The sequence below is a fragment of the Rutilus rutilus genome (assembly GCF_951802725.1).
Source record: "Rutilus rutilus genome assembly, chromosome: 11".
Taxonomy (NCBI): domain Eukaryota; kingdom Metazoa; phylum Chordata; class Actinopteri; order Cypriniformes; family Leuciscidae; genus Rutilus; species Rutilus rutilus.
In genome coordinates, this window is record NC_140216.1 from 40345250 (window position 1) to 40368275 (window position 23026).

At 35.9% G+C, this 23026-nt stretch overlaps 3 protein-coding genes across 4 annotated transcripts; 1 reads left to right on the top strand and 2 right to left on the bottom strand.

The window, feature by feature from the left end:
* Positions 1–398: 398 nt before the first annotated feature.
* Positions 399–4483, bottom strand: LOC311300343 (uncharacterized protein). Its single transcript, XM_084424591.1, has 4 exons — positions 4397–4483; positions 3943–4290; positions 3363–3428; positions 399–1335 (listed from the first exon to the last, which is right to left on the bottom strand). Exons 1-4 carry the CDS (start codon positions 4455–4457, stop codon positions 1223–1225), a joined length of 588 nt encoding a protein of 195 aa, XP_084280717.1. The 5' UTR covers positions 4458–4483; the 3' UTR covers positions 399–1222.
* Positions 4484–4733: 250 nt separating this feature from the next.
* LOC311300356 (uncharacterized protein) lies at positions 4734–8492 on the bottom strand. The gene is made up of 5 exons (XM_084424614.1): positions 8429–8492; positions 7290–7349; positions 6904–7191; positions 6538–6561; positions 4734–6377 (listed from the first exon to the last, which is right to left on the bottom strand). Exons 1-5 carry the CDS (start codon positions 8454–8456, stop codon positions 6304–6306), a joined length of 474 nt encoding a protein of 157 aa, XP_084280740.1. The 5' UTR covers positions 8457–8492; the 3' UTR covers positions 4734–6303.
* Positions 8493–11177: 2685 nt separating this feature from the next.
* Positions 11178–16129, top strand: LOC311300334 (uncharacterized protein). Of its 2 annotated transcripts, none has more exons than XM_084424576.1 (6): positions 11178–11236; positions 11752–11801; positions 12720–13019; positions 13283–13534; positions 13663–13723; positions 15395–16129. In XM_084424576.1, coding segments are annotated over exons 1-6 (666 nt in total). In that variant the 5' UTR covers positions 11178–11234; the 3' UTR covers positions 15396–16129. The 2 variants fall into 2 exon arrangements, with proteins under 2 accessions (XP_084280702.1, XP_084280701.1); XM_084424575.1 differs by lacking the exon at positions 15395–16129 and adding an exon at positions 13807–15377.
* Positions 16130–23026: the final 6897 nt, after the last annotated feature.

The following is a 23026-nucleotide window of genomic DNA, read 5'->3' on the forward strand; positions in this document are numbered from 1 at the left end:
GTAAACTTTTTTTTTTTTTTTTAAATGTGCATTTTTAAATGTTTAATAAAAGTGCAAAACATCAAACCAAAGTTAGAAAATTCATATTTTATTTTCAGCATTTTCTATGTACAGTTCTAATGCTAATGTTCTTTTTCAATGTGACATTTAAAATACAATCATTCTTTATTTAATCTTTCCCTTTATGGTTAAAAAAAGGAACGGACGCAAAACCACATGGACCAAATGGAGATTGATGAATATATGAAGGCATTATGAGTTTAAGATAATGCATCTTAATTAATGAACGAATAAGATCTGGTCATACCAAGTCAAAACTTAAATGTTATTAATAATAACATTTCAATTACAAAATACCAAGACATTGTTAAATCTCAGTAGCAAATTGAGTTGCTATTTTCATTCTTACTGTAGTTCTTACTGTAGTGATTTGATGACAGATAAAGATGGTGATTTGAGGATCAATCGTTCTTATATATGAACTTGTGACACTTGCCACAATTAATATTTTCTATAACTTTTCACATTTTATTTTTTTTAAACCAAAATAGGTGTTGCATGTTAGATGTACATCAAGAGTATAATGTATAATGTATAAATAAATGTAAATGTTTTCCATCTTGTAGTTATGATGGTGAATCCAGTGTGTTTGTGTAATACTGTAGTCCAGCATCTGATCTCTAAAGAGCTTCATGGGTAAAGATGGCGCTAGATTACTGTTAAACAGCCTTCAGGTCTGAGATCAGAACTGTGCAAAATACACGCATGCTTTCATTTAGATTTGGCACAGCAGGTTTTAGCTCATATCGGTCTCAGATGGTGATGGATTCATCATCTAGTGTCAAAGCTGCTCAGATCCTGGAGAAAATATTAGCGGAGCCCTTTTCTGCTCTTCTTTACTGGAAAGATCTGCAGATGAAAAACACACACATTTGTGCAAGTCTTTTTTAATCACTGGATATAGTTTTCATGCTAGCTCAAGAAAATAGTTTATCTATCATATCTAATATTAATCACATGAGATTGTAGTAATGGGAGAATATTTGTGTAAAGTGTGTAATATCTGTACTGTACTGTATTTTATTTTATTTTTTATTCTAAACTGTTTTAATTATTCTTATTTCTTTTTATTATTTTAATTTCTTCTTTGTAAAGCACTTTGAATTGCCACTGTGTATGAAATGTGCTATATAAATAACCTTGCCTTGCCTCGCCTCTTTTCTCATGTGAAACTGTGAGGTGTTCTGAACACGACATAGAGACAGTGCAGTCGAGCGATAGTGTCCCCCTGAACCATGTCATCCAGGCATATCGAGCCCCGGGACAAAACATCATCTACAGAAAGAGAAAATATCCCAACATCACTATCAGCATCAGAGAAGCTCAGAGCCGCAGTAGTCAGCTGATGTCACATGGTGGCGCTGTTCTACAACAAAACACATCAGCATTAAAATACACAGAGGAGGACAGAAACACTGGAGCTGACAGCCAGTACAGCATTAAAGAAATATTATGTTTCACTCAGATATTTTTCAGCAGCTTCAACTCTGTTTGAGAGCTCAAGATTGCAGGAACAGGCCAATGATGAACTGGGCTGTGTTTCCCGTACAACGACGTAACTCGCTGGTTCACTACCATAGTATGATGCATCGTTGAAGAAATCAACTAGCTAGTCACGACTGTTTCCCGAAACCGTATTGTCGCAAATTGGTCGTTCAACCCATAGAGGTGCCATGCCGATAATGCAGCCGTGAATGACAAACTCTTCCTGCTTTACTTCTTCTTATATAATATGTGGTTGTCAACAACCTTTGTTGCATTACCGCCACCATCTCGACTGGAGTGTGAAGCACTGAAAGGATCAGGAAATAGATAGAAACAGCCCATAATATTACTTATAATGTCCCCATGCATACATAAAGCACTTCCACTTGTCTATCTAAACATTTTTCTTTGAAATGTTTTAACACTAATCTATAATTTTGCCTGTCCAGATTCTCCAGAATCAGTTTTTAGTAAATTAAAGGTAGGCTATAGTTACACAGCTCTTCAGCTTTGTTCTAATTCATTTTTTATATTGTGTTTTATAGTGTAAAAGACCTTCTCATCACAATCAAAGTATATACATCTTCCTGTTGCAGAGTTTCCTATTGTCAATAAAGTATAATTTAAGCCACAAAGTCTTACATGATGACAAGTAATAAAAGTGTTTTCATTCACATTTTTTACAGTTTTCAATACTGTTTTTGCATCAAGCAAATGTAATTAGTCTAATTTCATGTCATGACCTCTTTAACCCTTTCATGCAAAGAGGTCACTACAGTGGGCATCATCCTATACACTGCAACCAAGCAAGCCGTTGTGTGTCGATTTTTTCCCCCTCCAAACCAAGATGGCCAATGGTCAGTCAGAAATGCCAAGTTGCTCCGGAATATCCACCCATTCCTTCTATCCTAGGCAGGGGCGTAGTTTGTGGGGGGGTTGGGGGGAGATACCCCCCCCCCCCTCCAATATTTAAATCTATGCATTACAACCCCCCCAATATTTATACCATGATCACAATATCAGGAGGCATACCCAAACTTCAACCCCCCCCCAATGTTCAAATCAAATCTACACCCTTGATCCTAGGAGACTCTTGTAGGTAAAAAAAATTTATTGCAGCATCAAGCAATATCTAATGAGTCCTAACACATTAAACTTTGCTTGTGAGATCAAAAAGTAATCTGATTATGTAATGCACATTACTTGTAATTAATTACTTTACTTGTTAGATCAAAAAGTAAGCTGATTTCGTAATGCATGTTACTTGTAATGTGTTTCTTTACTCGTAACATCAAAAAGTAAGCTGATTTCGTAATGCATATTACTTGTAATGCATTACTTTACTCGTAACATTAAAAATAATCTGATTACGTAATGCATGTTACTTGTAACACATTACTTTACTTGTAACATCAAAAAAGTAATCTGAATGCGTTATGCATGTTACTTGTAATGCGTTACCCCCAAAACTGCTCTGCGTTTTTTTTTTTTATAAAAAAATATTTTTTTCTGTATGCCATTTTTGGCTTTCGGGCGCACGTACACTTTTAGTATGGTTCCTACACACAGTTTTAAAAATGAGACCCCAGGCCTTTGCTCACGAGGAACGAGCTCAGATTCCTCAGAAACGCTGCCAGAAGCTGCTGTCTGGTTATACATCTCGTTTGCAGCAGGTCAGAACAGCGAAAGGCTGAACTAAGTACTAAAGATCCATGAAGGGGTTGAATAATTTTGATTTCAAGTGTACATGCTTTGGCAAATCAGTCCTTTTTTTTTTTTAGAGTCATGAGAAAATCAAGAATAACATCCGCTCTTACCGATCTCCACATCCTCTGGCGGCTCTGTGACAGAATTATCTTTGTCCTCTCTGTCTGTCAGCTTGTCTGAAAATGATTTAATGTATTGATCACTGTATCAATGCTACAATTTTCTATATGTCATAATCATTTGTTAACAAACAAGTATTCATTACTTCAATGAGCTCATTGTTTTTACCTTAAATTATTACATTGTTTAACAATTTTTGGCCAACTGTGATTCTGAAATACATAACTTAGACAGATCACTGTAAATTGCAATATGGCATTTTCTGTAAAGCTGCTTTGACACTGTGTGTATTGTGAAAAGTGCTATACAAATAAATGTGAATTGAAAGCAAAGAGAAGTTAATCAAAAAATAAATATTATTATAGTTTCAATATTACTATAACAGCAGCTCTTTCCTCAACAAGAATCATTCAAACACTGCACTTACACACTCCACTCTAATACTTAGTGAATGAGGTTTGATCAGATCACTAGCAGCACTGGTACTAAATTAAATTAGCAGTAGACAAATATCTCAACATTGAAAGCATTATGAAGATTTGAGTGAGAATGAAAAATCACAGCACTAACCCTCAATCTCCAGTCTGATGGGTTTCTGGAAGCGCATCTCTGAAGACAACACAGATTTTGTTCCACAGAAATAAAGTCCTGAATCTGACTCTGTTACTCCATTAATAACTAGCGTGACTGTAGTGATCTCTATATCTGCATCAACTTTCAGACGACTTTTGTTGAGATTGTGCGTAACTAGAAGTTTTCTTCCGGCTGCATGGCTTGTTTTTGCAGATATTATTTGGGTTAGTTGTTGAGAATACTGATGAAACCAGGCGATCTCATATCTGTGGGTCATGTTGCAGTTCAGACTGATTCTGTCCTTCAGCTCGACTCTGAACAGAGTCACTTCATCTTCAGGAACATCTGGAAAAAATGATAAACCAATTATCTGAAATAGTTTTGATACAAACAACTGTTGTATGTGAGGTTAAAATGGTGAGTTAAGTGCAAGATTAAAGGATATTCTTACCACTGGTAATTATTTGCAAATTCCAGGAAGAAAAAACACAGAACAAAATGAATTTCTCCATTTTGTATGTTGACCTGTGTCGATCAAACGTTTGGTTTCATAACAATGCAGAGACTTAAACCACACAGTGTTTCCACTTCCTTTCATAAATGAGTGCTGTGTTTTGTTACAGCTTTTATCACGTATGCTTCAAACTTTTATGTGCAATACCATAATGAAAATACATATTTTATTGGATGAGGTGTGTGTGTGTGTGTAGTCAAATATGAGAAACTATTTATCAGCTTCATCAAATCTAAATGATAAATGAGGCTCAACTCAAAGCTTCTTTCATATTTGGCAAATTTTATAAACCCTTAATTTGAAATCAAAATTTAAACATACAAAACAAACATTTGTCACATCAATAGGGTTTTCATCACAGATTAAGTTATTATTACAGTACAATGACCTGATGCATAGTTAAAGCAAGAAAACAACTTAACTTACACAAGTACCTTAAGTTAAATTTGTGCAGTAAATGAATTATTCAAATATATACATAGTTTTATTCAGAATAGTAAAGCTACAGCAGTGCAAAAAGTGAATGTGCAACATGAGCAGATATAAAAGACATAAAAATAGCTTTAGACAAAACATACAGTTGCTTTCACACTTGGTCCGAAACAGTTTGATCCCCCCTGCCTCCGCTGGATTGTGTTTAGTGTATTCACATTTTTGGGGTCAGAAGTGTGATATATTTGCATGAACACATAGACAGACGCTTCTCCTGCTGCTAATGTTAATGCTGGAGACGGTGGCAGAATCTATAGCATTGCTTGCCCCGCTTTTGTACTTGGGATTTGAACCTTTTATTTGTTTCTAAGCCTCAACACAGAATGGCACTTGCATCTCGAGCTGCCGTGAAGGAGCTGCCACAATGACATCTAATTAAAAACGATGGAGAAATATAAAACTATTCATTTAAAGTTGTTGATATATAATATATAGGGGTGTAACAATATACTGTGTCACGATATATCGCAATACAAAAATGCAACAATATGTATTGTGGATAGTGACAATATGTATAGTGTATATTCACCCAAAATAAAAATTACTGTGTGAGAAAAAATTTAAGTTTACCGAGTTTTAGTGTCAATACTACATTAAACTACTATATATAGTGTTGAATATAATGTATAATAATGAAATGCGGGAATATTTGTGTGTCCTGATAATGCCATTTGTCTGATGTTACCAGTAAAAAGTGGCTTACTTTATTTTAAATATATCTAGTCAGTGAAAGAGTTCATATTCATCTAAAATAATTCAGTATTTTCATCTTCAGAATCATGAATATTGTTATTCTGGTGTCTCTATTGTCCTGTGCTTTGGGTTTGCAGCACAAGTCCAAGGCTGTTCATTTACACAATGTAATATCAAATTTAGCATTTTAATCAATAGTACATTTTTTGTTAACCTTTTATCATATGTCTTAGAGTATCGCAATAATAATATATCGTGAGTTCAGTATAGTGATAGCCTATGTATCAAATCGTGACGTGAGGGTATTGTTACACCCCTAATAATATATATAATATTTATTGCTATATCCAATTTTGAATGTGTTCAGAATATCAGCAGGAAATCATACCGGAGTTGACATGATCCATACGTGGACCATGTTTTTAATTTTTAAGCGGACTGGTGTTCGGTTCATCAAAACGAGCTGGATTCTGAGGTCAAATGAACCAGTGTGTGTGCACTGAAAGTGTTAGTGTGCAAGAGTTTAGACCTCACTAAGAAGAACACTACTCCAGTTAACACTCTTCAGAAAAGTCCAGTAGTGAGTTCTGTAGTGAATCTTGTGCTGGTCTGAGGTCTGAAATGAGGTCTAAAAAAGGCACCATTTCTTTGGCAGGAATTTAAAAAACAAAAACAAAACAGCAGAAAATCATCAGGATCAGGAGTTTGTTGGAGAAGTTCCTATCAGCACCACCTGGGATTGAAATAAACACAGGCAGAAAAAAAAAACATCTTTGCATGAATTCCCGGATCAAATTCCTGCTTATTTCTCAATGTTAGGAAAAAACATTTATATTTAATAAATAAAACTTATGTGTGTAGCTTAAGAATCGAGGCTTCGTTAGTTTACTTACTCCTCAGGTTTTTCTCTGTACACTCTGTGGAAAATTTGAAAGGGTGAGCCATACAATTATTAATTCAGTATGATAATAGAAATACATTTTTTAAATAACTTTAAAGGAATAGTTCACCAACAAAAAAAAACTTTAAGTATTCAATCTCAGTCAAGCTTTTCAAAATGACTGGTTCTCGCACATCATGCGACTGTTTTAAAAATGTGCATTTTTTAAAATATTGGATATATTAAAAACATTTTTAAATACCGTCCCTCTTTTTCTGTGTCATAGAAGAAACAAATATGACTTTACTGGAATGGGGATAGGAGGCAAATTGTTTTTGATTGAACTAATTCTTTAAAAAAAATAAAATTATGACCTTACCAGGCTTTGAATTTTTATTTTCGTAGAGTTGCTCAGGCACTGGATTATTTTCATCAGCATATATTCTTAATGCGAACTGTGTGCCCTGTAAACATTTCAGCACGACCACAGAACAGCGTCCGTCTTCTTTCAATAAACTAGAGACCTCATATACTTCATCATGAACTTCCTCTGACTGATGTTCTACACGAACATGAACACTCTTGAGTTGCTTCAGGTGCTCCAGTGCTCCATCACAAGACAGAGAACACTGGCAATCACTGGATCTCTTCTGTAGAGGAGCAGCACCTGAGGATAGAAACAATAATATATTAATATATGTTTTCTTTAAAAAAAAATCCTGACATTAAAAACATTGCAGGAATATAGTTCAAGTTAGTACTCACTTACAAATATAAGAATCTTCGGCACCAAGAACACCATTATTGTCACAAAAAATAGTCCACCTGATGTGAAATACAAAATGTCTGATTATATGATAGTTCATTTCTACTTGTCCAATAAAAAATGTTATGCTTTTGATATTTCTTTCCTTTAGTGTTATAGCTGTTATAGTTATAAGCACAAAGTCCATGCGATTTTATATATAATTAAATCAAATCCTGATATAATATACATTTTTATAATGAACCAAGCATAATTGCAACTGAGCTTCACTGTCAGGGTTCAGTCAGCATTTTCATTTATGGAAAACAACATAACTTTTTTTTTTTTTTTATATAAAAAAAAAAAAAAAAAAAAAAAACCCAAATAAAAATATCAACTATTATTTATGATGTAACTTAATCCATAACGAACTGTAATAATTATTGCAATGTCTTCAAATCTAATTATATAGTTTTAAATTATAATCCGAAGGAGAAACATACATTATCAACACATTTACTGTAGCTATTTCAGAATGTTACGAATATTAGACCTGTAAGTCCTGCATCAATTCGGTCTTCCACATATTTTGTAGCTTATTGGCAAATTAATTTAAAACATAATCAGTGGATACCACAATGCTGGCATCTTATCTCTGCGTTTGACAGCGCATTTTGCAAATCAGAGGCTGTTCTTTCAGTAAATCGTGCAGCAACTGAGATTAGCATGCTAACTGAGAACGTGCTAACTGAGATTTAGCATGTGCGGATTTGGTCGATCTGCAAAAGTAATTTCCACAAAAAGCTTATTGCAAGCTTATTAAAGCATAATTATTAGAGGTAACTCCAAGCCAGTTTACCTTTATTATATTCCTTATTCACCATTTATATTTTGTAATTTCAAACATCAACAAGAAATCTGGCTGATTATAAACTTTCTTCTGCATAGATTTTTTTTGTTGTTGTTGTTGAAATAAATTAAATTGCAATTAAACCCTTTAGAAATTTAAAAATTTAAAATAATGCTGACTCACTCAGTACCATTTGTTATTTGACTTTGTAATGTTTGTTGGTTTGCAAGTTACATTTTGTTGCTACACAGATAAAACACGTATTCCACTTAGGAACCGAATACACAAACTGAGTAAATAAAGACTTACATATTAAATTCTTTCTGCGAAGTGCCATGCTGATAATGCAGCCGTGAATGACAAACTCTTCCTGCTTTACTTCTTCTTATATCATTTGTGCTTATCAACAACCTTTGTTGCATCACCGCCACCGTCTCGACTGGAGTGTGAAGCACTGAAAGGATCAGGAAATAAATAGAAACAACCCATAATATTACTTATTATGTTCCCATGCATAAGCACTTAAAACCCCTTCTCAGTCACCCCCAATTTTGGCAAGTGCTGCATACATGAAATGCCCAAAATAAAAAGGTTACTGCTCATAAGTAATTCTGAATAGAAACATAACACACTTACATTTAGAAAGCCAACACTTGAGAGTTTATAGTTCAAGACTCAAAATTAACCAGACTGTTATTAATATTGAGATATATAAGCTCAAACATATTTTGAACTAAAATAATCTGGGATCACCAGTGATCCCTGACTGGTAAGGGGTTTTAAACTTGTCTATCTAAACCTGTTTCTTTGAAATGTTTTAATACTAATCTATAATTTTGCCTGTCCAGATTCTCGTGAATATTTTTTTTAGTAAACTAAAGGTAGGCTATAGTTACACAGCACTTCAGCTTTATTTCACAGCTAATTCATTTTTATATTATGTTTTATAGTGTAAAAGACCTTCTCAGCACAATCAAAATATATACATCTTCCTGTTGCAGAGTTTCCTATTGTCAATTTTCCTATTGCCTATTGTCAACTTTGTCAATAAAGTATAATTTAAGCCACAAGCTATTACATGATGACAATAATAAAAGGTTATTTGTAATTTGTCTAGTTTCATGTCATGACCTCTTTACGGTGTGGTTCACTTATAACTTGCATTGTGAATGCAAAACTCGCTAGGTTAATTTATTTCACATTGTCAAATCGAAAAATATGATGGGTTGTAGTTGATGGTAATTTTAGGGTCAGCTAATGACCCTTTAACTTGTGTTTGTTTGCTTTATTGTATTTTTAAAAAGGTGCAGTGATTTAAATTACTCTTGAAATGTTTAAATGAGATCATATTATTTACTAACAGTTCGTAAATGAATATAATGAGCATTTAATGTCATATACTGTATCTTTATACAAAATAAACATTCAATAAATCATAATGAAAAATGTCATCCATGGCACAGTTTTAACATGAACTAAAATATTGATTGAAATATCTGATGCCTTCATGCATCCTTTTTTATCAACTCTTGTATGTGGGTAAGTTTAATAAAAAACGCAATATTTTAAAGTGCCCCTATTGTGTTTTTTCAAATATTTCCTTTCATGCAGTGTGTAATATAGATGTTTGTGAATGTAAACGTTCGGCAAAGTTGTAAAGTTGAAAGTGCACGAGTGTCACGATCAGGTTCAGATGAAGATGATGAAAAAGGTGCAAACAAGTTTCTTTAATAAATCAAACTCCAATTAGGTTATCCAATAGCAGGAATGCAATGTAACAGAATGTTATACACGAACAATACCAGGGGCCTGTTTCAGAAAGGAGGTTCAACCAACTCTGAGTTAAAACTTGAATGCCAGATAACTGAAAAGTGCAAATTGCACAAGGAGGAACTTAAATACATGGTGATGATGACAAAATAACGAACAGCTGTGATGATTAGTGTTTGTGTCCATGGTAACTGATGAATGGCGGGAAACTAGAACAAAAGATGAAAACAAACAGAGTCCATGATAACTAAACAAACTGAACATATTGGTGACAACGATCAATAAAGTTATCGTCTCCCAAAAGAAAGAATTGACTCTGAACCGGCTTTACGAGTTGTTTTTGTTTCGAATCCCACTGCGTTACCGTTCTACATCACCAGAAACACATTTGCATAATGTCCGCCTATGTTGTACGTTGTCTGTCCACAAACAACTGGACCAGCCCTCAAACACATCATTTTACTGACGACTGCTTCAAAACTCGGAGTTCAACGAGTTGATGTATATATTTTCTACCGGGTGTTCAAAACGTAGTTTTCAGGGTGCTAAAGCCCTGCTTTTTCGGTTTTGGTAATGAACTTAAACCCTAACCTGGACACTCTTCTTACATCCAGCAACTCTGAATGTCTCACTGTGTCATTTTTATGATATTTTCCTGATTTTGTAACCTGTAACTGTGCTTACCCATGGCATTGGTTTTGTTCTTAGCAATTATATAATGATTTAAAAAACTGGCACAGGAAACAGGAAGATAACAACAAGAAAACTAAAAGTTTAAAACAAGACATTGCTTTGTAAATGACGTGGAAAGACTTTGTGGTCTCTGCATTGTGGTCAAATGATTAAATTTAAATGTTGACATGCTTTAAACTCTGAATACAGAAGCTGAATGAAGAATGAAACCTCTGCTGGGTTTTGTTTTTGCATCAGTCACGTGACCCGTGCGGCTCTAACAACTGATCAGAGATCAGATTTCACTACATCATCATGTCACATGATCATAGAGCTGTCAATGGAAACAGACATTCCTTCAAAACAAAAGTCAGATTTAATATCCAGTTAAATATTCAGTTCATATGCAATTAATTCAAAATGACCAGTCACTGAATACCATGCAATATTTTGTTAATCTTCTGCTCAATCTGCTTATAACCAGTAGAGAACAATAATAACCAATGATGTATTAATCATTAGTGGGAGGCACCAAACTAGTGTCTGGACAACCACCTGTGTGCCATTCTTTAGTTTTGTTTTTACTGAAATGCCACATCTTACTAATGCCACATCTCACTAAACCTGCTGTGGCTTATGAAGACACCCAGAACACTCCTGCTAAATATTTACAATGTAAGTTTTCATGTTTCTTTTTAAAATATAAATTCAGCTTGTGTGTTTATATGTTATTAAATGAACAGTTGTTTCTTTTTTGTGGAAAACTAAACCTGCTAATGGTGCTAATAAGAAAATCCATCAACATCTTAATGCAGAATATATCCATTACTGTGATTATGACCATTATTGTTGTTTGTGTTTTGGGACTTTAGTTTTGAAAGATAGTTTTGAGTATTACAGGAGAATCAAGTCACACTCTCAGGACAAACGGTACAAAAGCTGTCAGTGCAGTGTATCCTTTCTACCTTATTTACCCTCTATTAATTATTGTACCGCACATCTGACAGCTTTTGTACCTTTTTTTCTGAGAATTATAGTTTGATGTTTTTCATTGGGCATTTTTATCATGTAACATCCTCATGTTAAATATTTAGAAGAAATGAAAGTGAAAGTGATTTTTAATCTCAGGAAAGCATCTTATCTTATCTTTATGAATCTGTGACGTCACAGCTCTTCTGTTTTCTCATCAGGTTTAAACTCTTCAATCTTCTGCTGCTGATGTGCCTTTGCAATTACAGCGGTCAGTATTCAGTCGTTTCTGTTAATACATTTTAACTATTTTTGATTGATCATTCACTGTCAGGTAAAGTTATTCTAGTTGATTGTTTCTCTGCTGAGTTCAGTTATTTGTTCAGGAATTCACTACATCTGCGCTGACACATCTAACACAGCTTTATGCTATTGTCATCAACATTTGAAGTGTTAAAATGTGGCACAGCTACTATTGTTGGCTCATTAATACTTTCATTCATATATGCAGTGTATGTACAGTAGTCAACATTTGAAGTGGATCAAAACCTTTCATTAAAGTTATTAAAGTTAATACATGAATTTTAAACAATACCTGTTCTTGTCTTAGGACAACTTTGATTAACTTTTTTGATCCATTTCAAATATTGACTACTGTGTATGTATATGTAAGGGATAATGTAGAGCGAGGCGGTTGTTATAGCGAATACTACCCCGACAGGCTGATCAGGACCCCAACGCAAAGCGGAGCTTGAATCAGCCTGTCGGGGTTGTATTCGCTAACAACCGCCTCGCTCTACATTATCCTGCTTATTACATGGCTACCTACCAAATAAATCAATAATTTGACACAAAATATTGATTTAATAGGAGTTTATTGATTTAAAAACAATTGTACTGCTTCCGCTGAAGAAAATAGTCCGTTCCGTCTCTATGATTAGAATCCTGCGTCCATAGCAACGCTCTGTTTATCATGGCACACCATAAACACACCGTTTATACTTAGCAGCGGTCTGATATCAAGAAATAACACACCACATTCTACATTAGAATTCAACCAAGCCATGTAATATATATATATATATATACAGTATATATATATATATATATATATATATATATATATATATATATACACAGTATTAGTATTGATACTTTATTTAATAAATATTACTGTCTGTATTTGCAGGAACCGCCACTATTCTTGTGTCAGGAAAAAAGGGAGGCAACGTCACCCTGTCGTGTGAATCTGAGGACAGAGACATTGTTTATATTGATTTAAGCAGGTTAAAAAGCATCATTTCTTGTCAGAATGAAAAATGTGTGAGTAAGAGTGAAAATGGACGAGTATTTAAAGAAGGATCATGTAACATGATCATCAAGGATCTGAGATTCAGTGACGCTGGGAAATACTTTCTGAGAGTCCATTACACTAATGATCAGACAGAGCTGGAGCGACAAACCCTGGAGTATCAACTCTGCATTCATGGTAAAGTCAAAACTGATCAATCCATCAGCATGTGCTTTCTGGTTTTCCTTTAATAATTGTGTTAGTATTGCACACAGGCCTGTAACCAGCAGACACGCTGAATGGGACACTAATATTCAGATTAGTTAATCCAATATATGCTTCACAGTGGTGGATTTTTAAATTATTACATTCGGTCCCCAATCCTAAATATTAATGTATGCGTATGGCCTTGACCGATTGACACATTTATAATAATGATTAATGTCTCTGTTTCTCCTCAGATGAGATCTCTGTAAAGAAAGGTGAGGAGCTGAAGTTGGATGTTCTGTTGATCAACGCTGATAAAGTTGTGCACTGGGCCAAAAGAAGCACAGGGCGAAAGGAGGATTGGAGCAGAAGCCACGGGGTCAGGAGAGATCGAATGACTATTAGAGACAGAAACCTGATTATTAATAATTTTACAGTCACTGACACTGGAACATATGAGGTTCTGGACTCTGAAGGAGAAATATTGATCATGGTGACAGTCACAGGTGAGAGAAGATCAGTGGATGAGCAGAAATATAATGTTTAAAGCATTTAAACAGGTGAAGTTACATCATGATTTGAACGACGATTGATGCTAAACTGAATGACTAACCTTTTTTAATCTCTTCTCCAGAATCTAGTACAGAATCAAAGGACGGATTGGACTACATAAATGATGACAAAACAAGAACATAGTAAGTAAAATAAGAGGCATTGAGAGCTTCACAAAATCGTTAAACATTGAGTTCAAAGATAAATAAATGTGCTCTCTTCCCAGCTTCCCCACTTCCACCTGAAGCATATTGGAAATAAATGTAACCTCTCTAAGTTTGTAAGCCTTTGGACAAACGTTTTCCGGGGTGTAAAAAACAACAATAATACTTCATCTTCTCTAATGCAGCTCAACCAGGCCTCGCCAACTTGTTTGGGTGGGGATTATTTAAATAAGGAACATTATGACTTCATAAGATCCGGAAAAAAACATGCTGTAGTCCAAACGAGCCATTTGTTGTAGTTCTTGAAAAGTGGATTCTGTTACATAAAATATCTCCCTTTGTAGTGGAGCTTTGTAACCTTGCAGATCTGTTTACTCAAACAGCAACATTACACACTAAAGAAAGTTGAAAAAGTAAAAAAGCATAATAGGTATACTAGCTGCTTTTAAAAATATTATTTTTGAGCAGCTAGTATTACCCCCTGGGCTTCAGCTCGTGGCCGTCCGTGCATTAATGCTCTCCTAGATAGAAGATGGGGTGAAAAGGAAAATAACATTTTGCCCTCTCAGCCAACATTGTTATACATGTTGTTTAGCATTCTTGCCTTGTCACATCACTTGATTTAATAAAATAAAATTTTGAGCTCATTTTAAAAAGCATAAAAGCTTTTTTTCTTAACAATAAGCTTTTGACTATTTATAATCTTTTAATAAAAGAACATTTTTAAAGAATGATTTTTGCACAATGGCTCTGCACAGAAGAGGGCGCCATTGTGTCGCTGCATATCCTGCAAACAACACATTTTTGAGTACCTGATTAAAACAATGTGTACTGAGAAAAAAAAAAACACTATACATTTTTAAAGGAACTGGTTACTTTATAAATGCAATAACCATTTTTGGATACATTAATATTTTTTAATTATGTATTTTGAAATGGAATTTGGTAAAATTGTAGTTTTGTTACTTTTTGTGCTATTTATCGTAAAAATTTTGAAGCAGCACAATGTCTGGTGGACTTTACAGTCGTATTGTTATGCCAAATGAATTATAACGTGTTTAGGATAAGTCTTTTTTATTACCTCACCGTGACTGTGAAGTTGCTGATTATCAGATATGTGTGAATGTGAGCAGTTATGTCTTATGAGGGCAGATATGGTAATTTTTGCACTGTTTGTGAATTGAAGGAATATGCAATTAAGCAGTAAGTTAAATTAAATTGATTTAATATTTACTATAAAGTATGCAGTTGTTCCATTCTATTGTCTGTATATTTAAATGTGTAACTTAATAAATAACCTTTCCTGCTTTAAAAGTTTTGAGAATCTTTCCTTTCATCACAGATGTTGTTAAAAGCCAAAAAGGTGCAGCACTGTAAAACCCGATAAGTTACGGTAACTCAAACCATTTGAGGAAACTGATTGCCTTAAACCATTTTAATTTTTTTTTTAACCATTTAAGAGTACTGTAAACTCATATACATTGAGTTAAATTCACTTATATTTTCGTGTTGATGTTACATCCAATGTTATCATATGTCTGGGGTTGTTGTTTCTCTAATTTTTCCCCTTCATTCTTTGAGAACTTAGTAAATAGAGTATGATAATGCAATAATGTCGCACACATTTGACTGTCTGTGTTTTACTTACAGGTTCTAGATGTTAGCCTGACCTTCTCTGGATCAGCTGATGGTGAATAAAGAGCCGTAGTGGCAATGGTAGAGACAATCACATTCAACAGAATCAACAGACACAAACCCACAGTGATCATCACACACACGTGTGTGTGTAACTTACAGAATGATAAGAATGTCATTTTTCTGTTCTAGTTGATAGACCTGTTATTAAACAGGGAAGAGAAAAGAACAGATGAGACTTGTAACGGTCACCAGCTGGAGTGCCCTTGAGAGCCACCGGAGGGCACTCCACAACAGACTATTGTCATTCCCTCACAAACTACATTTCCCATAACTCTCTGCCTGGACTCATCATCCCTGATTGCATCCACCTGTGTCTCATTGTTTAACTCGCCCTATTATAGCCTGGTTTTCACATTCATTCCCGGCGAAGTCTTGTGCGTGTAACACTGCATTCCTGAGCATTTCCACTGTTTTCCATGTTCCTGGTTTTCCCGTTCCTGTCTCACCCTCTGGTAGTGATGGTGAAATGAAGCTTTGTGAAGCACTGGGGCTTTCCCCCTCGAATGTATCGTAAAATGGTTCATTACTCAAAGCTTTTCAACACGTTGCACACTAACGACATCTTGTGGTCAAAAGGTGGAAAAGCTGCCTATCTGTCCCAGCAGACCTCCCCCCCTCCTCCCCAAAATCACTTTGTGCTTTGTAAACCACAAAGCAATACAATAAATTATCATAATTCATGTGTTAGTGTTGATGTAGTTCTTATACAATGTATGAACAAACTACTGTATGAATTAATTTATGAAAAAATACTAATAATTGGGACTAATTCACTTGTACAGAAACAGTTCTTATGAATCTGCTTTGATCTAGAAAAGCAGCCTTATTCACATTAACTTTAGCCTCAGTCCTAATCCTATGAGTTCATAGGCAAGGCTCATGTAGGCATATATAATCAAAATAAAAGAGAATTGTGTTGAATGGTGAAGTGCTTGTGAACTGGGGAGCTGACATCTTATTTTGTGGGTAATTTAATAAATTAAAGTTTTTTTTTATTAAGGAACAGGACTTAAACAGTGTGAGGGCTAAGTCTATTTCTTTTTTTATTTACTTCTACCGAAGGGCATGACACTCGAAACCTGCTCAGGGTTCGCACTATTTTTGAATATGAATATGAAGCAGTCACTTGACTGTGTGTGGAAACGAAGCTTCGGACGTCACAGATCACGTGGTTATAGCAAAACAAATCAAGCTCCGATTCAGTGCTTCAATGTGTGATGTTTTTTTTTTTTTTTTTGATACAAGCTTCGAAGCCTCGGTGCTGAACGTCACATCACTATGGATTATCCTTTCATTAAAACACTGCATTTGGATCCTCAACCTTCGTGTCTCGGAGCAGTTCGTTACATCACGTGATATACATGTGCCACACTGATTTGTCAATTGTGTATAAACACTAGTTTAGCGACGTGAGATTCTTTGTATTTTCTGGTTTGTAGTAAGAGTAGGGCAAGGCAAGGCAAGGCAAGTTTATTTATATAGCACATTTCATACACAATGGCAATTCAAAGTGCTTTACATAGAAGAAATTAAAAAAAATAAAAGAAATAAGAATAATTAAAACAGTTTAGAAAAATAAAATAAAATACAGTACAAACAGTCGGACGAACAGTGGCACAGTGCTCATTCAGTAAATGCATAGCTAAACAGAAGTGTTTTGAGTCTGGATTTGAAAGTGACTACAGTAGGAGCACATCTGATCTCCTCTGGAAGCTGGTTCCAGCTGCGGCTGGCATAATAGCTAAAAGCGGACTCACCATGCTTAGATTGAACCCTTGGTATTTCTAGCTGATATGATCCTAGTGATCTGAGTGATCTGTTGGGTTTATATTCAGTGAGCATATCTGCAATGTATTGAGGTCCTAGGCCATTGAATGATTTATATACCAGTAATAATACTTTAAAATCAATCCTAAATCTAACTGGGAGCCAGTGGAAAGACCTGAGGACTGGTGTGATATGTTCATATTTTCTGGTTCTGCTCAGAATCTGTGAAACAAAGATTGTGAAATTTTTCATCCCAATGAAAAAGTTGTCTCTGACTCCAGAAAAGATTGAAATTGTCAATGAAGTTTACTCCTTTTATATTGCAGTTTTTTTGCAGCTATGTATTTAGCCCAAGCAACCGTGAAAACCTGTTTGTTCCTCTTGCTGGGAGAGGTCCACTGATGAATGTTTGAATGTTTGAAAGTCTTTTAAGTGTTTCAAAAAGTTCATTGAAATCCTTCTTAAGGAGTTCTGACTGCTCTTTATGAATATCATTCTTCCCCACATGTATGATGAGTCGATTTGCAGTCTTATGTTTCATCAGAATGTTCTGAAGTTCCCTGTTTGGGAAGAGTAGTTTATTTAGGGCGTCTTCGATGCTGAAGATCTTTTCTTTTGTTTTAATTTAGTTTTTTTTGGTGAATGTTGATTTTAGTTAGATTAGAAATTGTGGTAACACTTTATAATAATGGTCCGTCATTAATAAGTAACTATGCAGGAAGTAATGAAGGACTAATGAGTAGTTCTACATTAACACCTCAGCTACTACTATTAACTAATATGGAAACAATATTAACTAATCAGTAAGTAATATCGAATTTAGGACTAAGATAGTTCCTTATTAGGTAATCAATAATTACTGAATGAGATTGGCATCATTAAGAACTAATAAGTAATTATGACAACTTATAAAGAATTACTAATTAATTACTAATCACAACATTATCGTGTCTGAGACGTTAGCAATTTTTTTTTTTTTACCTTCAACGTGGTCAAAATTCATCACTACTTACTCAAGTGTTACCTAGTCCCTCTTCAAGGACTTCTTGTGATCTGGACCATTATTTTAAAGTGAAAAACATGTTTTTCACTTTAAAATAATGGTCCAGATCACTAGAAGTTCCTGTATAGTGACTAGGTAACACTTGATAAATAGTGATGTATTTTATGAATATTTTCATAGTAAAAATGATGACTGAACGTCTCAGACACACGATAATGTTCTTTATAATTTGTCAGTTATGTTCTTTATAATTTGTCAGTTAGTTAATAGTTATTAATGAAGCTAATCTCATTAAGTTATTATTGATTACCTAATAAGGAATAATCTCCTAAATTTTATATTACTTACTGATTAGTTAAGCTTGTTTCTTTATTAGTTAATAGTAGTAGTTGAAGTGTTAATGTAGAACTACTCATTAGTCCTTCATTACTTCCTGCATAGTTACTTATTATTGACGGACCATTATTATAAAGTGTTACCAAAATTGTTTTTGTTTATATATAGTAAGATTGGTTTGTTTTGTTTCTTTCTTTGATTTGGCACGGTCTAGTTCTTTTCTCTTTTCCTTGTTCTATTGTGAACCTTTTCCTTGGTTAAGATTTTTATGTAAGTTGTACATTATGTAAGTAAGTATCTTGGGGTATTCCTCTTTTCATCTCGTATCTCACTGTAATAAATGATCACTTTACCTAAATTTGACTGGTTTGTGTGAGATTGTTTTCCACTACGCGTTCAGTGTTTTGATGTTGTATTCCTTATTCTCCCTCGACGTAAGAGGTTTGTAACAGTTGGTTTAGTCAATCTTTAGAGTAAACTCAACTTAAATATTTAAGGTTAATTTTATTCATTCAGTTTGAATTCGGGTAACAAAGCTAACTAAGTCTTAACAACTATATCTTGCTTAAATGGTTTGAGGAAACCGATTGCCTTAAATGGTTTAAGTTAATCAAACTCGGAGTAATAAAGTTACATAAGACTAAGCAAAACCTATTGGCACAAAATAATGACAGAACAGGAGGGTATTCTTAAGTATTTATCGAAATACAACATTCACTTCACAAAATATTGAACTTAAAGCATAAAACAAAATCAGAATATTTGACATGCGTGCTTCAGACGCGATCACGCGGTGGCATTCCCAAAGCATCATCAACGCAATGCGAGTTTACTCTTAAAGGGAACACATTATAGTGAGATGAAGAGATCGCTCAAACCTCCTCACATCGCAATAATTGCATAATTTCATGGAAAATGAATAGAAATGCTCTGAAATGTGACGTAAACATGATATTTTGTAAATTTTTCTTCATTCCATGATATGTACGATGCCAATCTCCATGCATGCTTCGACTCACAGACCTGTGACACATCAATACAAACATCACTAACTAGAGTGAGATCACCCAAATATTTCTTACACTAAACAGTGCCCTGAGCATCTGAACAAGAACAAAGATCGTAGAATATAGTTGTTTTATTCATTCTTGTAATCACAAATAAATGGAAGCAGGCGCAACTGTGTTGCATCTTTATGTGAAATGAGTCATTGTAGGCCATATATTTCATCAAATGTGTTTGTTTGGTGTGCTACCCGAAATCTATGCATTCACCACAGACTTTACACCAGCATCAACTCTTCTTCGTTTGTGTTACATCGTTAAACGATGAGCGTGCACGGCTTGAGTGATGACACTGACACGAGCATTTTCACATGGCAGCTTTTACTGACTCGTTCACTATACAGGTGACACACACACTCCGTTTTTCTGCGCATGAGCAATACAACAGGGAACCAGTATGGAGTGTCGTAAGGACAAAACATACAACTCTTAGAATGCAATACACAACATACTCCTCCACTTTTACTTTTAACGTCAACCTCAACAAAATAAATGCTTATGACATCATACATACGGTTGTCTTTAGTTTAGGAACATCATTTTTTAATTTTTTTATAAACACTTTATAAAACCGTTTTAACACTAGGGAAAGAGGGTAGACTGCCTCATTTCCCTGGCTGAATCTTGGGGATTATTCTGCCCCAACATCATGGGTTAGCCACTAAACTAGAGGTCTAATATCTGTGGTAGTTTTCGCACTCTAGTCGGATAACGATGAAGAACAGGCCCAGGTGGTGTTTCTAGTAGAGTGTCTGTAACAGTCACTGGAGAAGATGTATTCTCAGAGGAAACGCTTACCCAAGGTTCACTTGAAAATGATGTGGGTAAGATTTCTGGTACCATATCCCGACCAGAGTTGATGTGAGATGTGTGTTGTTGTTGTGTCTCCAAATCACATGGATCATCACTGGAGATTGTCGAGGACAACAACTGGTCAACATGTCTCCTCCATGTCAGATTTTCCTTTGTTTCAACGATGTACGAAACGGGGCCGGTTTGTGCAAGAACGGTTGCGGATACCCATTTTGCTCCTTTTCCATAATTACGAGCAAGTACGCTGTCACCTCTGTTTAAACTCCTGAACTTTGCTTTGGATCGCCTCTCCACTTGCATTCGCTGTTGTGACAATACAACCTGTTTGGTTCCTGTTGGTCTCAGAAGATCCAGTCTGCTGCGTAATTGTCGTTTCAGCAATGCTATAGCTGGGGAGACTTTTGTGGCTGCATGAGGTGTGTTTCTATAAGACAATAGAAATGTGTTCAGTCTTTGGTTTAGGGAGCCCTTACCCTGAGATGTCTTTAAAGCCTTCTTCAAGGTCTGAACGAATAAGGAGCAGACCTGATGTGCTGAATTCCATTTACGCTCAGAAAGGACTGGAACTCTTCAGACACCAGCTGGGGGCCATTATCACTTACAAGCTGTTGTGGTATTCCCAAACTGACTGAAAACAGTTCTAAGCTCCTCAATGGTTTTCTCAGAGGATGTGTTATGCATGACTGCAACCTCAGGCCATTTGCTGTGAGCGTCCACAATCACTAGAAACATGTGGTTCTCCAGTGGTCCTGCGAAGTCTATATGTATTCTTTGCCATGGCACCTCTGGAAAATCCCATGGATGTAAAGGGGCTGTCTGTGGCATGTTCCTTACACTCTGGCACTCTGAACAACCATTTGCTTCCTCTTCAATTTATGAATCTAAGCCAGGCCACCAGAAGTAGCTGCGTGCCATCTCTTTCATCCTCACTATTCCCAAATGACCAGCGTGAAGTTCTTTCAGCAAAAGGCTCCTCAGGGGCGGGGGTATAATGACAGGATAACCCCAAAGTAAGCAACCAGACTGAACTGTCAACTCATTCCGTCGAATCAGATAAGGTTTGAATTTGTCTTCAGTCTTTCTTCTTCCTCCATGAGATATCAAGGCCAGAACTTCTGACAAAACTGGGTCAGTTCTCGTGAATCTTTTCACTTGGGCAGCAGTTACAGGAGCACTTTGCACTTCTTTGAAGTAAAAGATGTCGACTTGAGGGCATTCTGGTTTTGTGTCTGGCAGAGGCAGCCTGGACAGTCCATCTGCGTTGCAATGCTGCTCAGACCTCCTGTATTTGATGTCCTATTGATAAGCCGACAGCAACAGAGCCCAACGCTGCATGCGATTCGCTGCCAGAGAGGGAATGCCAGTTTGGGGACCAAAGATAGAGGTAAGTGGTCTGTGGTCTGTGAGCAGGGTAAATCTGCGTCCAAACAGGTACTGGTGAAATTTCTTTACACCAAATACGATTGCTAAAGCTTCTCGCTCAATTTGAGCGTAATTACTCTCTGCTGAGTTCAGAGTCCTTGATGCAAAGGTGATTATCCTTTCTTCACCGGATGGCATTACATGTGAAAGTATCGCACCAACACCGTACGGTGAAGCATCACATGCCAACTGTATCGTTAGTGCAGGGTTGTAATGTGTGAGGACCTCCGATTGTGTTAATGTGCATTTCACATCCCTGAATGCCTTCTCACATTTGTCAGACCATTTCCATTGTTTGGACTTGTTTAACAGTTCATGTAGTGGACGAAGTCTACTGGAAAGGTTTGGCATGAACTTTGCATAGTATGTTAACAATCCTAGGAATGTTCGCAGCTGGCTTACGTTATTTGGAGATGGCGCATCCACAATAGCTTTTAACTTTGATGGTGCTTTGTGAATACCAGCGCTGTCAATTACGTGTCCTAGATACTCGATGGTGGGCTGGAAGAAGTCACATTTGTCTTTCTTCACCCGAAGGCCATACTCTTTTAGTCTTTGTAGTGTTGCATTCAGGTTCCCGAGATGATCCTCATCATCTTTTCCTGTGAATAACAGATCATGGAAATAACATTGTACTCCATTCAATCCGCTCAGAATCTGGTCCATGGCACGCTGGAACAACGCTGGAGCCGAAGTTATGCCGAAAGGAAGCCTCTGATATCTGTACAGGCCCTTGTGTGTCACGATGGTCAGCAGCTCTTGGGAAGCAGGACTGACCTGCATTTGGAGGTAAGCTTGACATAAGTCTATCTTGCTGAATTTCTGTCCGCCTGCTAATCCAGCAAAAAGATCTTCAATTAGTGGCAAGGAGTATTGTTCTACAGTTAAAACTGGATTGACAGTAACCTTGAAATCGCCACAAATTCTGACTGATCCATCCGTCTTCAATACGGGAACAATTGGTGTGGCCCACTCGCTTACACTCCTTTTCTTCAGTGTGCCAGTTTCCTCCAGACGGTCTAGTTCAGTTTCTACCTTAGGCTTTGTCGCGTAAGGAACGGGGCAAGCTTTTAAGCACTTAGGATTATTATCAGCCTTAATGGCCAGCTTTACAGTGATGTCTTTCATGTTTCCCAATTCATCTCCAAACACCTCTGCATGCTTCCTCAGGATGTGCTG